At 37.5% G+C, this 19594-nt stretch overlaps 2 protein-coding genes across 3 annotated transcripts in view; both read right to left on the reverse strand.

The window, feature by feature from the left end:
* Positions 1–695: 695 nt before the first annotated feature.
* Positions 696–7597, reverse strand: LOC127841655 (integrase/recombinase xerD homolog). 2 transcript variants are annotated; one of them, XM_052370683.1, is made up of 3 exons: positions 7348–7597; positions 5188–5629; positions 696–2980 (listed from the first exon to the last, which is right to left on the reverse strand). In XM_052370683.1, the coding sequence occupies exons 2-3, from the start codon at positions 5627–5629 to the stop codon at positions 1992–1994; spliced, it is 1431 nt and encodes a 476-aa protein (XP_052226643.1). In that variant the 5' UTR covers positions 7348–7597; the 3' UTR covers positions 696–1991. The 2 variants fall into 2 exon arrangements, with proteins under 2 accessions (XP_052226643.1, XP_052226642.1); XM_052370682.1 differs by having other exon boundaries at positions 5188–7597.
* The window catches only part of LOC127841657 (uncharacterized), a 425798-nt gene continuing 406899 nt past the window's right edge, over positions 696–19594 (reverse strand). Inside the window, exon 2 of the mRNA XM_052370685.1 lies at positions 696–1996. The gene's annotated coding sequence lies outside the window, so the exon portion shown is untranslated. The remainder of the gene's footprint in view (positions 1997–19594) is intronic.

Below are 19594 nucleotides of genomic sequence, written 5' to 3' on the forward strand. Positions count from 1 at the left end.
GACGGACTCGTATGTCATAGGAAAGAACAAACACAACATGATTGATCGAAAATGGGCATTTATTGTAAAATGCCATAACATAGATGAAAATATATCATGTTATTTCCTATACTGACATAATGGGCGGAACAAACACGCCATGCCATAACATAGATGAAAATATATCATGTTATTTCCTATACTGTAAAATGCCATAACATAGATGAAAATATATCATGTTATTTCCTATACTGACATAATGGGCGGAACAAACACGCCGCCCGTAACATATAAACAGAAATATGATGATACAGTATATGATGGTATAGAATAACACAATCGTATAGAAATATAACTGTACATGTAAAAACATATGGCGGAGAAGGGGTGGTGGCGGGTGTCGAAATTTATGACAATAATAAAGATGCAACTGCGTAGTAAGGATTCCAAAACGAGTATGGCCAGGATCAATTTTTATTGGTAGAAAGAGCTCACGTGATCCTATAACCCGATATGATTGGACAATAAAAATAGAAACAATTTAAAAATAGAAACAATTTACGTTTTGGGTTACACACAAGTAATAAAAGACGAACAATGCCATAAAACTTTTTATGTGTGCATAAAATGTTATTTATGTATTGTCCTTTATAAAAATGAAATGGTCTTAGACCGGACGGACTCGTATGTCATAGGAAAGAACAAACACAACATGATTGATCGAAAATGGGCATTTATTGTAAAATGCCATAACATAGATGAAAATATATCATGTTATTTCCTATACTGACATAATGGGCGGAACAAACACGCCACAAAGGGGAGCCGTAAGGGGAACCCCGCCGCCCATGAAGTACGGGAGAAGATCGCAATAGAATAAAGGGAGGTAACTGTTCCTGAACGGATACTAACGCAGATTGTAAATATGGACAGACATAAATTAAAAGTAAAAGTCTGGAAAAGAATAACTATGCTACATGTAACGTTATAAGTTAAAAAATAATAAGTCTGGCTTTAAACCATCACTCCGTGGGTTTACAAAAATTTAAAGCATATACGTGAACATAGAATTTCAATTTTAAATAAGATGAAAACTTGACATTGGCAAGGTCTAAAATGGACGTACTGGAATTTATCGTAATACAGCGAAAGGAGATCATAGAATAATTGAACACAACCGAGTGGAACAAACCCTATACATGTATAAGAATTGCACAACATATTTTGGCATCTAACGAGACAAAGTGTAAATAACATACAATAATAAAACAATGAATACATCAACAAGTGGAGAAAATAAAGTTGAAAGTAAGTCAATAATATGTACACTGCATACAAACATAAAAACAAACAAATATTCTAAACTATCATAGCAAGCAGTGATGTAATATGTTGATGAGGCTGTGGGCCGATTGTTGCCAATGACAGAAGCGATATGCCAACAAAAATTGGTATGAAAAGCAAAAAACAACCTGCAGTCTTAAACCGTCAGGTAGACAAAACAAAAACGGCATCACAAAGATTATCAAATAAAATTGTAGACGAAGCCAAAAGTCATGATGGCAAACACAAAATGGAGTTGGGCCTTATCTTGTCTGACAACAAAAGATGTTTACAACGTATTTGTACATAAAAAACCTGTACAAGCCAAAATGGTGAATGATGTACCTGCAGCCTTAAACTGTCAGGTAAACAAAAAGTTACAGAAACACAATAATGGTAAAATATTAACATAACGCAATGTTAACAAAGAACATGGAGCTGCGGCCTTAAACCGTCAGCAAACTATATATATATATATATATATATATATACACAACAAATATGTACAAAAAGTGCAAGCACCAGCAAAACTAAGTATGAACACCTGCAGCCTTAAACTGTCAGGTAACTGTAAACAATGGTACACTTCTAGGTGTATATGCACTGGCATTTAGAGTAATACTTAAACTGGCTAGAGAAATACACGGAGTCTATTATGGTCAGTTGACTGACTTGTGGGGGGGGGGGATTTAAACTGGCAAGGGGTTGGCCCGAATGTACTTAAGGTATGCGTTGGACTTCCAACGACCTAACTGCTGAATCTGAGAGGCTGACATGTTTTGGGAATGGGCGTGCGTAGCCCCGCCAATACGGAAAGAATGGGATGTATAACGGTGCGGGCTTAATTGCGAAGCAACAACACAGGTTCTAAGATTTGACCTGAAGAAAGTGGCTGTGACAGGCTCCCCGTTAGCAAATTTGAAAAGGGGGCCTGTATCAGAGGGACACAACCGTATGTATTTAAATAATGCACGGACTGGGCATAGCTGTTTGTTGGATTGACTGGCTAGAGGAATTGAGGTACATTGACCCTTGGAATGTTTGTAATTACGGATTGTAACGACTGCCGATGAGAGTTTGGAATCGGTGTACAAAAAAGTAAGGTCCTGGCGGGAAATGGTATTTTGATGACCATTATGTGAAAGTGACAATTCCCCAACCCGGAAAAGACCAAAAAATGCCATTAGAAACATTGCCTTCAATAGGACTCGATGGTAATGGTCTTTTATGTTTGACCGAAGGAAAAACAGTAAAGTGCGAATATTGGCAATAGTGAAAGGCAGACGTTTATCTGCGGTTGACGTGCGGCGTAAACTGTACAACAACTTTTTGATCACGAAGGATTCTGTGGGGTTTGCCAAATTGTACAATTTATGAATGTAACCCAAAGCCGAAACATATGTGGAAATAGTGTTGGCCTGGAAACTCAGATTGTGACAGAAAGCAATAAATTGGGCTAAACGATCAGTGGTAATAGGCAGGCAGTTTGACAAAGGATAATGAGTGGAATGAAAACGTTGATATTGGAGGAAAGCATTTTTGTAACTGGCTTTTGTGGAGGGAGCCAGGGATTTGTCCAATAATTTGTACACTGTTTGATTCAAAATATGAAATGGTGCTCTGGGATGGGTGTTGGCAGCAGGTCCATGTGGGGAGCCATTGCCTTGAATTCGGAGATCTGTAAACGAGAAAGGAGATCCGGTAACAAATTGTACTTCCCGGGGATATGTTGGGCATGTAACAGGATATTGTATTTCATACTGGCTAAGACTACGCGGCGTACTAGAGACATAATAAATGGAACACGGCACGACTGTTTATTTATTATATGTACTACTGCCTCATTGTCCGTGTGCAAAACGATGCACCCATTGCGAAGTTGGTGACCCCAGATTTCCAGAGCGAGAGAAATGGGAAATAACTCTTTAAAGGTAATGTCATAACCTAACCAAGTTTGAGGCCATGTACCGGAAAACCAGTGTGTCTCAAATGTGGCTCCGAAACCTAAGGTTCCGGATGCGTCCGTGTGAAGATGTAAAGTGTCGGAAGTGAGCCAGCGTTGTTCAGAAAGTAATTGTTTCCCATTGAAATGATCAAGGAACATTTGCCAAGCACGCAGGTCCCTGCGGCTCTCTTTGTTAAGAGTAATGTGGTGATGAGGTTTTGAGACCTTGATAGTTAAATCTATGAGTCTACGTAAGAAACTGCGACCAGGGACTATAACTTGGCAGCAGAAATTTAGAAGACCCAGAAGGGATTGAAGTTCTTTAAGGGTGACTTTACGCGACTTCACAAATGAACTTAAAAGGGTTCTAGCTTTAATTAACTTATCTACAGGGAGTCGCCTTCCATAAGTATTGAGTCCAATTCAAGACCCATAAATGAAATTGTGGAAGTAGCCGTGACTGTTTTTTCATGTTTGATGGGAACCCCAATGTGCGCACAGAAATTTAAGAAATTGACCAGACTAGTCTGACAAATATGAGAATTCTTTGGACCCATAAATAAAAAATCGTCAAGAATGTGAACAATGTGTGGGATGTTCAAATGTGAAACAGAGATAAATTGCAAAGCGGAACTAAAACGTTCAAAAATAGCACACGAAGATGAAGCTCCCATAGGGAGACAAGTATCGTAAAAGTAGCTGTTCTGAAATTGAATGCCGAGTAAATGGTGGTCAGAGTGGTGAATTGGTATTAACCTGAAAGCCGAATCAATGTCGGTTTTGCTGAAAAGAGTACCCGGGCCAATACTCAACAAGAGGGTAACGGCGTCGTCGAAAGAGCAATAAGAAACAGAAGAGAGATCTGGTTCAATAAAATCATTTATGGACTGGCCCGGAGGATGGCTAAGATGGTGAATTAATCTAAACTGTCCAGGAGATTTTTTGGGCACAATACCAATTGGACTGACACGAAAATTATCTAAGGGAGGGACAGGAAAAGGACCCTGAATCCGACCAGCGTCTAGTTCATCAAGAAGTTTGCAATGTACAATTTCAGGGTGTTCTTTGCATGATTTAAGATTTGGGGCCGAAAAAGGAACCCGTGGACCAAAATAACCAAGTTTAAAACCGTAGGTGAAACCATCCATCAAATAATTGGCCCAGTGGTAACCCGACAAGTAAGGGGCAAGAATGGCAATTTTAACTGGGGTAACAACGGGTGTTTTATCTGACTGGTTTAGAGGGTCTAGGAGTGGAGACGGCCTTAGCAGCGTGCTCTCTGGACGGGAATGAGCATTCGTATGCTGGGTGGGACCCTCTGCAATAACCGCAGGTGTGGGGGTGGGGGCAAGAGGGAGTGTGGCAGAGGGAACGTTTGTTGTAGTTGAAACAGGTGTTCTCAAGATATTTTTTGTAGGACGAAGATTGTCTGTAAGGCGCTCGTGAGGGGTTTCTTTGAGGGCGAAAGGAAGGGCTTGAGTGTTGGGTGGGAAAGGATGTACAGGCCATTAACCAAAATTCCGTGTGAAGACGGTCCCACGGGAGGGGAATAGATTCCCTTAGAAGGCGAAATTGAGTATCGTAGAAGATGAAGGCAGAGCCTGGACGACGGCTGGAAATGTCACGGACAATCTCCGTGTATTTCAGTATAGCCTGAGTTTCAGAGGGGAACTTAAAAGTATATACTGCCATAAATCTGATCATGGCGGTTGTCCACTGTTCAATAGTTGTAATTTTTCGCAGGTTGGACTTTGGAGTTATGGAAATTTGCGAGTTACTGTCCAACTGTAACGTATATTGATTGGCCTGTGTGGACAGTGTTGAAGGGAGCAGAGCTGCCATTTCAACAAATTTGTTGCGCCAAATGTCTTTACAGATGGACTTTTTCACCTGACTCAAAATTGGGGTACTTATTGGCTCTGCATAGAGGTGACCAGTACCTGGTAGTATGTCCCTGGCATGTGTATGTAGTGCCTGGGAAAAGCTGAAACCCTGGTCCTCATCGGAAGAACTCGAGGAGTCAATGTCAAAAGAGGGCATGGCTGTGTGTAGGCCGACGTTAGGGTCCAATGGCACTGTGTGTAGCCCTACGTTTGGGTCCAATGGCAAGGGTAATTGACGATTCGTCGTAGCAGTTGGAAAGAGAAAGTCCGACTGGACCTGTGATGGGTAGGGTGTGGAGGAGCCTGTGGCTGCTGGAGCATATGTCAGGCTGTCGGGCACAGCCGGTATAGGAACATCTCTGGGTTGGTCCGCTGCCGGCTCCATTGACGGCCCTGCTGGTGTAGAGTTTTTGGGTTGTTTGCCAGAGGATGTAGTACCCTTGCAACATAAGCAGGTTGTAGACGTGGCCGTCTTTTTACGCTGCCTTGTGCGCTTCATCTGGAATAAGGTGTTATATCGAATAACAAATATGGTAACTATAACACCAATATCAGCCTGAACGGTATTACTAAAATCAGGCATAATATTGGAAAATATAAATATGGCCTGAACGGTATGACTAAAATCAGGCATAAGCATAGTTCTAACGTAGAGAACTATCACAGCCATATCAGCCTGAACGGTATAACTAAAATCAGGCATGATATGGGAAAATAAAAATATGGCCTGAACGGTATGACTAAAATCAGGCATAAACATAGTTCTAACGCAGAGAACTATGACAACAATATCAGCCTGAACGGTATAACTAAAATCAGGCATGATATGGAAAAATAAAAATATGGCCTGAACGGTATGACTAAAATCAGGCATAAACATAGTTCTAATGTAGAGAACTATGACAACAATATCAGCCTGAACGGTATAACTAAAATCAGGCATGATATTGGAAAATATAGACAAAGCCTGAACGGTATAACTAAAATCAGGCATAAATATAGGTCTTACATAGAGAACTAGCACGTCAATATCCGCCTGAACGGAATAACTAAAATCAGGCATAATATTGGAATATATAAAGCATAGCCTGCACTGAATAATGAAAATCAGGCCCAAATATAGTTCTTACGAAAAAAAACAAAACGATAATATCCATATCCGTCAGAACTGAATAACTCAGGCGTAGTATTAAAGAACGGCCTTAATAAAATCAATTTCATGTGAATATGATAGCTAAAACCGTCATAATGTAACAGAAAATTGTGTCCCGTTTGGATTGATAACTTTAAGTGACAAAAATATGACACGGAATATATATATCTGGTCTGAACCTACTAAAACAGACCGACCAATTTGAAAAAACCTGAAAAGTTATCAGGCAAAATATGATAACTAATCAGATCGATTGTTTAAGGGCAGCGACAACCGCGGCCCGAATGTTGGTGAAAAATCTATGCTGGCCACGAGGTGAAAGGTGACAACCGTCATCCGCAAAGTTAGTACGGATACATTCTGGTGACCAAAACCCCTTCAAACGCCACAGGTATGCTCGGCCATGGGGCGGAGAATTCAGCCAGTCGATGAGAAGACTGTTCAAATCATCGACCCTGTTGTTGAACCAATGAATGTCAACTGGATAACGAGTGTGGCAAGTAGGGGAATGTCTGTGCAGTGTTTGCAGCACAATAACTCGAGGAATTCCATGAACAAAAAGTAAGGTGTCCACAAAATCACGTATTGCCGAAGCTACAGAGAGTGGCGATTGATTCGGGTTGTAGATATCATTGGTTCCCACAACCAAGATCACAATGTCTGGAACGAAATCCAAGATGTCTTGTAATTTATTACGGAGACAGTCCACTGTGGCGCCTGGAAAACCCGAGTATTGGATCATCGGACTGCCGGTTAGGCCCAAATCGTAACGAAGTGACGGATCCTGACGAATGAAATCCTTCAACCTCTTCACGAACGAGTGTCCAAAGATATAAACTTTCTTCGAGATGGGCGCCGCCATCTTGGATCACGTCGCGGGAGTCAGAGCTTAATCACGCGAGATTTAGTCGTGCACACAAAGGAAACAAAGGAAACTAGCTGTTTGTCCCTTAAACACGTTTAAAACACAAATAATGTAGATCACCGTGTAAAGAAATGTAATCCTTCAAAAACACCACATAAGACTGTGTCATATGGTGTAATAAATAAAACGTTTATATTACCGCTGAAGAGCGAATTTGTCGAAATTTATGACAATAATAAAGATGCAACTGCGTAGTAAGGATTCCAAAACGAGTATGGCCAGGATCAATTTTTATTGGTAGAAAGAGCTCACGTGATCCTATAACCCGATATGATTGGACAATAAAAATAGAAACAATTTAAAAATAGAAACAATTTACGTTTTGGGTTACACACAAGTAATAAAAGACGAACAATGCCATAAAACTTTTTATGTGTGCATAAAATGTTATTTATATTATTAAAAACTGTTCATTTCAATGTCTATAACTCATCAAAAGAGGCTTGTCTCTTGTCCTTTTTGTTCTTAAACACATTTAGCACGTATTAAAGTCAAAGTCCTTAATAAAGTTGCAGGTGTATATCTAATAATGGGAAATGTTTTCAACTATATTTCTGTACTGGGGCTGGGGGACGATGTCAATTTTGTGATTTCAATTTCATGATGAATGGGTTGACGATCTTGATTTGCTACAGTATAGGAAGGGAAAGGAGGGGCAGCTGCCGATTGTCTACTTTCACTTTCACAATGTTCGATGTTGTTTTCCTCAGAATCCTGCTGGGTAATAACGGTTTTCGATGATTCTTTCTTAAAAAATGCATCGATACATTCAGTATTTTCCGAGTCCAAATGTTTTATTTTGTTTGTGTAAGAACGCCAATTGTGAGACATTTTTTTGTTTTCACGTTTATACCTTGGCTTGCACATAGCCCAGATGAAAATTTGAATGGTTTCCGGTAATTAATTGACGAAACACCCTTCTCACGCAAGATCGGTATCCAGTAAAATAGTCACATGATTATTACAATTAGTTGCCCAGTTTACATGACGTAATTTAAGAGCTGTAAATAAGAATAACTGGGATTCCCAGATTTTGTGTGTTCGTCTGGAGAGAGAGAGCGAGATCGTTGTACATGGTGTAAATTTGGATAATTGTCGAATGCCCAAAGGAAAAGTAAACATTTCTTTCAGAGTAAATATTATATTTTTGTGAAAAATGATATTTTGGTGGGGAAATTGTATTTTGGGGGAAAAATTCTGGTAGGGGAAGACGCCGAATATCGGCGTCGGCGTAACTTTCTTATTAAAAAAAACTCCCCTGAACTCATACACAGTAATTGACAGGTTCTTGTTGAATCAAGCACAGAATTATCTGAGCATCATAATTCATTAGAATTGAAAAAAAGTTCAATCAACCAGAAAAATCCAATGGACCAACTTTGACTTATTTGCAAAATTTTGAGAGATTGGCCTACAAATTGCATGAACAGGTATAAAATAGTGTGTATTAATAGCTTAAGACATTATTGGCAACATGTCTGTTTAATTTATATTATCAATATTGTTTAATTAGGCATGGAATATAAATTAAAATTGGGGGTAAAGTTCAATGGACCAGTAATGACCACTTCGGGAGTATTGAACGGGCGGTTTTAACCGGTAAAAAACGCGGGTTTAAACCTGGGGCGGTCGATTGTTGCCAACCCTGCTTGGAACTCGTGATGTTAACTGACTGACGCACAGGTCAAATTGCGTCAAAAGCGAGTCGGTTTTTAATTTGCTCGCGTCAATACGCAAAATTCTGCGTCTATTGAAATCCCTGCAAGGTATGAAACGCACTATATGCCTATTGGTGAAAGATTGTGGAACACTGGCTAGGTTGGCGCTAAGAAAAAAAAATAGCCAAATTTTAGCACTACGATAACGACCCACATTATAACCTTATTTGCTCAATGAACGACATAATCATTATCATGAATCTATAGGTATCAACAATGTTTTTTTGTGTTTTTTTCATTAATAGTTATTTTAATGCACTGGCATAAACGGTATACAATGTTAGAACTTTTAGATAGATATACCCCGGTCTTTGATTGGGTGGGTCTTGCGTAACTCCTATTCGCCACCCCCCCCCCCCCCTTCTCCCAATAATTTTTGCCGCAGTCTGGTGCTTCTTGATTCTTGAAAAATACATTTACTGCAAAGTATTCTTGAATTGACATATTTTTCCATAGTTGCAATATATAATTTATTCAAACGTACCGGTAAGTCTTAAATACTGCATGTACTGAGCGGCTAGGCTATATTTAGTTACACATCGTCTGTTTTTACAAAAGCATGCTTTGCATGCGTAGAACTAGACATTGCAGACGACAGCAATATTTTCGCGCTCTTTCTTATAACACAGGTTTTACATGGCATACCGGTATAGGTGCATAGTGAATAGTTATTATCACATGGCTGTAGAAAAACGGTGTAAATCAGCTGCCCCCGTGTTCACAAAACGATTTTGAAATCGAAAATCGATTTTAACTGACATCGATTTTCATTTTTGCCTATCAACTACAATGGAAATCCATTTTCAATGACAAGCAAAATCGATTTTCGATTGCAAAAATTGCTTTGTGAACACGGGGCCAGTTTTACAAATAGACATGATAAAATATACATGCACTGGATTTAATTTGTTACCGCATCAAATTATTAACGGGTTTTGTTTTTCACAACTTACTCGCTGTAAGGCGTAACAAAAAAAGTTGTTTGTTTCCGGTCAGGGTTTTTTCCCCACTTTTTGGGAAGATAGCCCATGGCTTTGGAATTGGGAATTTTATCGGCATTTTCATGAAAGTGGGAAAATAAATTCATTAACCTTTTTTTCCACACGAAAAGTCCACTGATTAGGGAAATACTAAATTTGATTTAACTCTTTATAATCATTCAAATTAAAAGAAAAAAAATCATATAATACTTTGTTAGATGTAATTGAATTAAAATTGAGATAAAATACACATAAGACTTCTTTCTAAAAAAAAAAAAAATTGGGAATTTTTTGCCACATTTTGGGTAAATAGTATACTTTTTGGGATTGGGAACATAGCCGAATTTCGGCTATAAAATCGTGCCAAAAAAAACCCTGCCGGTGGCCCGACCCTACCTAATTTTTTGCCGCCGGTCCTAATCTTTTTTGAGCCCAAAATTCGAAAAAAATCGGACCGCGTATTTTTCGGCGCGCTCAATAAGCGTTCAACGTTATCGGCGCCGTACATTAAACTTTCAACATAAACAAGATGGCGGCGCCCAGCGCTAGCACGTCGAATGCAGCATCGTCAGTTCTTGCGATAACATTTTTCAAATGCAAACATCTGGAGGAGCAAAAACTAATAAAAAATGTTTCTCACTCAAAGCAGATGGACGATTTATTCCAGGAACATCACTCTCGAGACATAACTGTCACTTACACAGTAAAGTGTAAGACGGACATGTCAAAATCTACTCCTATATATATGAGGTCGATTTAAGCGGGGTAGCTTACGTCTAATTATTTGGACTAGTCAAAATCGGCTGAAAGTTTTGAGATCGAAGGTAGGCCTACATTAAAGCAGTTGCAAACGTGTCAATTTTACAGTATCTTTATTATTAAATATATTTTAAACAGGTATATATCATGTTAGAATCGGTATGTGTTTATTTATATGGTGCAGTAGTTTCGTATTACCCCACCCACTTATTTATAAAATATTAAAACTTTGTATGACTTGGGATAAAGTTGGGTGAAGGGATGGGGGGTTAAACTATGCTGGCATGGTCCCATGGGGAACCCCTGGTGCTCGATTTTTTCAGAGGGCTGGACTTTGTTGTTTTTTTTAGAGGATTTTTTTTCTTCAGGTATATAATTTTGATTTGTTTGTGAATAGCCCGTCTAAATAATTGTTTAGCCTCTCTTTATATCATTAAATTTCTGCTTTTCTGTGCTTGGTGTGATTTGATTTTGTGATTGTTTATTGATTTTTGTGTGTGTAATTGTATGTATATAATACAAGTCGTAATAAATTTTCTGTTCTGTTCCTGAAATTCATGGGTAGATAGACCCCACGCCACCAGTACATAATATAATCTGAAAATGTGGTCCTTTGGGAACATTAACTGCATCCAAGAAATATAAAAGCACATCCGGTTTGATTGGGTCTTTCCATGGTGATAATGTTAAATGCAACACCACTGGTGTTCCCGTAGCACTGCTTTTGAGGTATTTAATATATTATAAATAATAAATAATATAGAATACACTGCATGAACCCAAAGGACCAGAAAGTATAACAACACTGAATCCCTATAGACACTGAGGGTCAAGCTCTCTGTGACTTGTTATAGTTATGCCTTTTATTGGTCATAAAATGGTATATTTAAGCCGTTGCCAGAAGTCAACATTAAACTCGGAATTAAGGAAAGCAACACATTCAATATTAATGAACAGCAAGTTTTTATTTCATAAAAGCATTTAAATATGGTCATATAGCATTACAGACATCATCAAATTTATTGTACATACAGTTATACACAAAACATGAGAAGAAAATGCACCATGTACGACAATTTCTAAAAAAAAAATATTTTTAAAAATAAAATTATTTGCCTACCTACCTACCCTAATTTTTTTGGCCATGTCAGTGGAAACAAACGATTTTTTTTTTAGGCCTAAGTAATTTTACACTGCTCACCAATTGCAATTAACTCCTCATAATTAATGATTGTTTACAGTACGGTAAATGGGTGTGATGATGATGCCCAAAACCGCCTTTAATGTACTGCTTTATTTACCGGTTTTATCAGTGATTTTTTTTGCCCAAAATTACCGCTGATATTCGGCTGCTTCCCAATTGCAAAAAATGACGTTTTTTCCCAAAAATCTGACCAAAATTTCCCAAAAATCTGACCAAATTTTCCCAATAAAGCCAATAAGATTACAATGTCATTTAGCGTTAATTTCGCCGAATGACAACTGACTTACGAATGTTCACGAATGTAGCCGAATACGATTTTACGTTGCTATCCACACATCTCTCTCTATATTGCGGAGGATACCGTCGATAGTCGATGTATTACGATTGTTAATGCCTGTTTTTAAACACGTCCAAGATGGTGGCAAGCAAACGAGAAGTTTGCGATGAGCAGCGAAAATGATAAATAACACTAAAATTAACAGCGGACATCACATGGTTATTACAGCGATTTTCCTTGTCCAATTGGGAAAAGTACCCGTACCGGTCCAATTGGGAAAAATCGAGTCGTGAAAACATCAAAATTGGGAAAATCGAGTCGTGAAAACCTCAAATTGGAAAATTGGTGTATTTGATTTTTTGCTCCCAAATACTTTAAAATTGATAACCAAGTGTTTTCAAGCTGTTAATATTATATAAACCTAGGTTCAAGCTATAGAGCTGCAAAGGGAAACTAACTAAATGTTGCTTTAAAAAAAAAAAAATTTTTTTTTTTTTTTTTTTTTTACCTTTAATTGGGAATTTAAGGACAGCAATTGGGATATTTGTATTTTTTTCGTAATTGGGAAAGTGCCGTTTACCGGTACTTTATAAAGAAGGAGGAAAATCGCTGTACAGGGTTCGACACTAAGGCACGTCCGACAGACATTGTCTAGTAAGATCGGTGGTCGGGCTAGTAAAACTGCGGGCTAGCTTGTCCGACTGGTCGTACATAAAAAATCTATACTGATTCATATATATAACTATAACTAACTGCTGTGAAAACCTTTATTTTTAATGTGTAAAATTACTCTCGTTTCCATAATTTACATTAAAACAAAACTAGTGTATTTAAATAAACGCGGAGAATTCACATGATTCATCGGTATTTTAAGACGCAAAGGAGAGCTTCCTGCAGAAATTGCTGGTTTCCATTGGTCAAGTTGTCATGAATATTAATGATTTTCTGCAGTGTCGCAAAACTGTAGAGCATGATTCTACGACTTATATCGAAAATCGGTATCGTCAATGTTAACATTTTTGCGTAGCAGACAAGAGAATGATATTAAAAGAATGGCTTTGTTCAAGTTCGGATTTTCGTCCGACAAATCAGTTAATAAAAAGAATCCGACGCTAAAATTGACACGAAACGTAAATATGAAGAAACACGAAAACGTCAATTTTACCCTAGATGGAAAATCGAGTCAGTTCCCATGGCTTGAATTTGACGAAGAAAAGCAAAAACAAAAGTTTTATTTTATTGTTTTACTCTATGCATTAAAAAAAATCTGGTGTTCACTGATTATTTACTGATAAATCCTGATTAAACAGTTACATGACACAATTGTGTTTATTTGCGATGATTATGTCATTTATGGTCTAGTAGACATCAGGTTCGGGCTAGTACATTTTAAGAGGAGCTGGTCCGACGGTCTTGCTCTAAAAAAAGTTAATGTCGAACCCTGCTGTATTAGGAGATAATTTAATGTGTGTGTCAATTAACGCAAAATAGTACGTTTGAGATGAACAACAACAAATATTTATTAGAAATCTTCACAGTGAATGTGCGTCACGGAAATCTGTGTTGGGAAATTGGAGTTAGTTTACTCACAAAGTTAAAGCATTTAAGATGGGTATCGTTCGAAAATGGAAAGAGACAAACATGATTTGATTTATATGTTAGTGGATCTGTGTATAATCAGATTCATATGCATATTCTGCTTTATTATGTTTGTCACGCTGTATAGTTTGGTGAAATGGCATTGAACTGAGGATGTCAATTGTGCAAGATATTAAAAGGTAAACAAATGAAATGTATTATTTTAGCTCCATTTAATACAACATTAACACAGCAAGAACACTTAAGCATGTTTGTTAATATTTGTTAATGTTTTCACCATATCATATTTTACTTAAAAAAACATCCTGAATTTAATTCATACTCTTAAAGAGATTATGATTAAATCATAATGGTACATATATATTGAAGAATCTATAGATTATGGCAAGTTTAATATCCATGTGGAAGGATATTAGCTAAACGTTGTAAGAAGACATTAAAGCAACACTTTATAATATAAAAATGCTGTCAAACATGAACTTAGCAATTTTTATTCTGTTCTTATAATCATATTTATAATGTTTCCCAATTTCATGGTTTATTGCGCTATTTTTCCCAATTTCATGGTTTATTGCGCAAATTTTCCCAATCCAAATACCACAGGCTGTAACAAAAAAAGCAAAAAAAATCACTGTTTATATCACGTATTAATTCTACAACTGTGATTCATTGTTAATAAACCTGCGATAAACGCTTACTCTGTGACACACGTCAATAAAAAATAATAATCACTTTATAACTCCGCCTCCATAAACATTCTCGTAACCGATTGGACTTTAAATATCACAGTTTCAGTTTGGCGACTGGAAAGTTACCCGAAAATTTCCCGTGATGCATCTGGCAGCATACATGACTGTGTTATGTGGCTTGAATATACGATCCGGTTATCTCTTATCAATGGACTATCTATTACCACCTGTAGCTTTTATGGCGATTACATTTGGAAATCGGTACCGTGTTCTCTTTAAAAGTAAGGAATATTATATACTAACATATAGAGAAATATCATGTTTTTTTTAAATCGCCATTTTCATTCACATTTTTAACTTTAATCGCCAGCTGAAAGATTCAATCGCCTTTGGCGATTTTGGCGATCGGAAACGCTAACATAGACTGGACGTGACCTTTTTCATCAAAAACACACATGTTCCCATGCAGTTGCTGCTAAAATCCAACTGGATTCGTTAAAAGACAGTAAAAGCAACGAGATTACACTACTAACCGATCTCATGCTCGGCTAATAACTTTAATATTCAATTAAATTCGACTTTCTCGCTACATGTCTGTGCTTGCTGTCATATTTTGTCGATCAAATACTCGGTTCTAAAACGCCATATCAGTGGCCAACACAATGAGAACAACCAACCAGAAGAAGCGTTATAAAATTAAAATGGTGTACATGTGTAGATGAAACACAGAGTGACATATAGCGAGAAAGTCAAATTTAATTGAAATTTGGTCCAGTATTTTTTATATTTCAAAAATTGAAATGAAGTGCCAAGTGAAAAAAATCCCTTTTCTTCCCGATTTTTGAAGTTGTCTTCCCTTAAAGTACAAAACATGTCTTCTCCATAATTCCATATGGTATTGTTTGTGATGTGTGCCATTACCACATTACCACAGTTATACATGTAGATATAAACCTATAATTTTTTTTCCAATAGATCCAAAACAATTATGAACAACAACAGAACTGGAAGTGCCCGCGGGAGACCAAAGAAACGACAGTTTCAACACAAAAAGGTAAGAATAGTATTAATTGAGAACAGCGCTTTTTCTGATTTTTTGAAGCAGCCATTGCCCCCTCACTTTGTGAAAAAAAATAGTAGTGCATATTGCTGCAAAGATTCGATCCGATGCATTGAAAATCGGTTTTAAATACGTTGATTCGGTATCGATACCAACCCTACCAAATTCGATTCAATTCTTAAACATATAGAAATAGATACATTAAGCGCGCTGTACTCTTGACTATTTGATACAAGAAGGTATAGGTTTTATCTTTACCTGTAATTACGATGTATGCAATTGTTACTTATTACTTTAGTCATCCAATCAATAAGTGCATTACGGTCTACATTACGGAAAAAGCGTCTAAATGGCTGTAAAAGCTGTGGCCGACAAATTTAAATTATCAGATGCGCCTAAGAAGCTAAATTCAAAAGTGTGGCAGTATTTTGGGTTTCGGGATGGTAGCCCTCCTGATAAAGCTACTTGTAAACTGTGCTTCACGGACGTGGCGTACCCCAAGTCCAGCTCAACCACTAATCTAATGCAACATGTCAAACGCAAACATAACGTTGATTTAGCAGGAGGTAGCACCAGCCAACTACTCAAGTCGCCAGCCTTATTATTATTTATTTATTGTCCCCTACCGGTTTCACCGGAGGGGACTTATGGTTTGCGCTCCGTCTGTCAGTCAGTCACACTTTTCTGGATCCTGCGATAACTTGAAGAAAAGTTCTTAATATTTTTTCATGAAACTTGAAACATGGATAGATGGCAATATGGACATTATGCACGTCATTTCATTTTGTTCCTACGTCAAAAATTCTGGTTGCTATGGCAACAAATAGACTAGAAATACTTCTGAAAATGGTGGTTTTCTGGATCCTGCGATAACTTTAAAAGTTCTTAATATTTTTTCATGAAACTTAAAACATGGATAGATGGCAATATCGACATTATGCACGTCATTTCATTTTGTTTCTACGTCAAAAATTCTGGTTGCTATGGCAACAGTTTTTAAAACACTGTTGAACCAACCAAACTATATCTAACAAACACACAAATGCCCAAGATACATGAATCTAGGTATGCAACACATTTGAACAGAAATGTTTATTTTGAGGCAGAATAGTCAATATATGATAAAACTAGGTTGAAAGATGAAGTGAATCGAAACAATCGGTATCGGACTGTCTGAAATCGAATCGAGCTGTTGGTGAATTGTTGCAGCTCTAGTAGTGCATTTTTCAAAATTAAAAAGTGAGTCGCAAACTTCTGAAAATTGTGGGGAAAAAACAAGTCACGAACTTGTACACATTGTGAAATTCAGATTGTTAATAAAAAGAATAGTAAAAAAATGTTTAATTCTTGCATCATGTTAAAATGTCTTAAAATAATGTATTAAAATACTAGTTTTATTGTCTTGACACGTTCTTTTAACAAAGAACCACTTACATCCAGATAAACAATATTCTCACTGGTAAATATCTAAAACCATACAAAAGCCTAACTACTGTCAAAATCTAAAGCTGCAGTCTCTCTTAGGTATAATATTAACTCGAACTGTAATTTTTAATTGTGAAATGTCAGTTTTTGACAGTTTTTAGCCTAAAATGTCCCATTTTCACAGTTTTTTTAGCTCACCTGATTGCTCAGGTGAACTTTTGTGACCTGTCTTTGTCCGTTCACATTTGTTCGTAAACACTCTAGAGGCCACATTTCTTGTCCGATCTTCATGAAACTTGGTTAAAAGCTTTGTCCCAATGAAATCTCGGTAGAGTTCCGAACTGGGTTGTGCCGAGTCAAAAACTAGGTCACTAGGTCAAAAAAAGAAAAACCTTGTACACAGTGTAGAAGTCACATTTCATGCCCAATCTTCATGTAACTTTGTCAAAATGCGAATAATGAATAAGAATAGTCCACAGCCGTATTCGAGTAATTCGAATATTCAAATGAGACATTACAGCCCTACTGACAGTACATGTATCTGTTAGTCCAAGTGTCTTGCCTTTTAGAATTAAAGAAATTTGCCCAATATGCCTTGTCTGGAAAAATGTTTTCGGTCAGGATTTTTTTTTTTCGTCTGGTAAAAAGTCAAAGTTAACCAGACCAAATGTCCCGTAAAATGTGGGATACTTTCGGAAAAACTGAAGAATGTCCATGACGGTGCTATTCAAGTCTTAAGATTGACATTTTTAATGAAGATTCAGCGATTTTCCTCCTTCTTTATAAAGTACCGGTTAACGGTACTTTCCCAATCGAGTGAAAATTCCCAAATTCCCAATCGGCATCTGAAAAAATCCCAATCGACGTCCGATTTTTTTTCTCAAAACGATCAAAAGTTTCGTAACAAAACCCAACTTTCGGCGAGCGAACAAAGAAAATCGTATAGTTGTGTGTAACCACACGCTCGATCAGTGCTCCAGCTAGGCCTAAATCGAAGGGCGCCGCGCCCTGCCCTCCCGAACCTCCGCCCTGCCCCCCCGAACCTCCGCCCTGCCCCCCCCCCCCTAAAAAAAAAAAAAAAAAAAAAATTTTTTTTTTTAAATTTTTACATATGATAATTCATAAATCTCTTATTACATTGTAATTAGTTTAATCCTCAATGTAGACATTATATTTGAATGGTTTTATAATAATGGGAATAATACAATTATTTATAACATATAAATTAACATGCAATAGGAAGCATTCCAGAAACACCCGCGCGCATGAACGTGCCCTTTTCACAAAATACTGCGCATTGAAAGTGCCCTTTTGACAAAATACTGCGCGTTGAAAGTGCCCTTTTGACAAAAAAGCCCCCCTGCCCTTTTCAAATCCTAGCTGGAGCACTGCTCGATTAATATCGGGTTTTATTATTCAGCGCGTTCAATCAATAGAGTCGTTACTGTTTGCTGTTCTTTTGTCAGGCAGCCAGCGTACTGTTTGACGTCTGTTTGAAACCTTATCGTAGTTTGAAATGCCCTCCAGCACTGCCTCTGTGGAAAGGTTGTTCAGTCTAATGAACAATCTTTGCACGACCAATCGGAACCGTCTATCACAGGACACATTGACAGCTTTAATGATGCTGTGCAGAGAGGGATGCCAGCAACTGAGTGATGATCAAACATCAAAGATTGTTGAAATTTTCAAAAAAATGAAAGAGAGAGACATTGCTTTATAAGAGATTAAATCAACTAGTAATTGATTTTGTGTCTTCTATATAATAATTTGTTATTTATATCAACTTTATTACTTTAAGTAATGGTCATTAAGGCATGACTGCAAATGATTATTTTAATGGGTATGTTCAATTAAGTTTGAACTGTATGATGTATTCAATAAGACCCAAACTTCACGACGTGATTTTCCCAATTTAAGGATTTCACGACTCGATTTTTACCAATTTTGAGGTTTTCACATCTCAATTTTACCCAATTGGACCGGTATGGGTACTTTTCCCAATTGGACAAGGAAAATGGCTGAGATTACTGTGTTGATGTGCATGGTTGTTTTTGGATTATAAAAATGAAAGACACTATTATCTAAATACCGAGTGAAATCGGAATTTTTCATGTGTAACTGTATTTTTATGCGGTATATTGCTTTGCACATGTCGGTCAGTCGGTCCGTCCACCAGGTGGTTTCCGGATGATAACTCAAGAACGCTTGGGCCTAGGATCATGAAACTTCATAGGTACATTGATCATGACTCGCAGATGACCCCTATTGATTTAGAGGGCAAAGGTCAAGGTCACGGTGACCCGAAATAGTAAAATGGTTTCCGGATGATAACTCAAGAACGCATACGCCTAGGATCATGAAACTTCATAGGTAGATTGATCATGACTCGCAGATGACCCCTATTGATTTTGAGGTCACTAGGTCAAAGGTCAAGGTCACGGTGACCGGAAATAGTAAAATGTTTCCGATTGATAACTCAATAACGCATACGCCTAGGATCATGAAACTTCATAGGTAGATTGATCATGACTCGCAGATGACCCCTATTGATTTTAAGGTTAAAGGTCAAGGTCATGGTGACCCGAAATAGTAAAATGATTTTCGGATGGTAACTCAAGAACGCATACTCCTAGGATTATGAAACTTCATAGGTACATTGACAGTGCTCCAGCTAG

The sequence above is a fragment of the Dreissena polymorpha genome, chromosome 8, assembly GCF_020536995.1.
Source record: "Dreissena polymorpha isolate Duluth1 chromosome 8, UMN_Dpol_1.0, whole genome shotgun sequence".
NCBI lineage: Eukaryota > Metazoa > Mollusca > Bivalvia > Myida > Dreissenidae > Dreissena > Dreissena polymorpha.

Bases quoted from the DNA above. Each gene is read 5' to 3' on its own strand.
- LOC127841655 (XM_052370682.1), bottom strand. From the start codon at position 6,193: ATGCCTGATTTTAGTTATTCCGTTCAGGCGGATATTGACGTGCTAGTT. The intron at 2,981-5,187 runs GTACTGGTCACC...TCTCGTTTACAG, and splicing joins TGCCAGGGACATACTACCAG to ATCTCCGAATTCAAGGCAAT.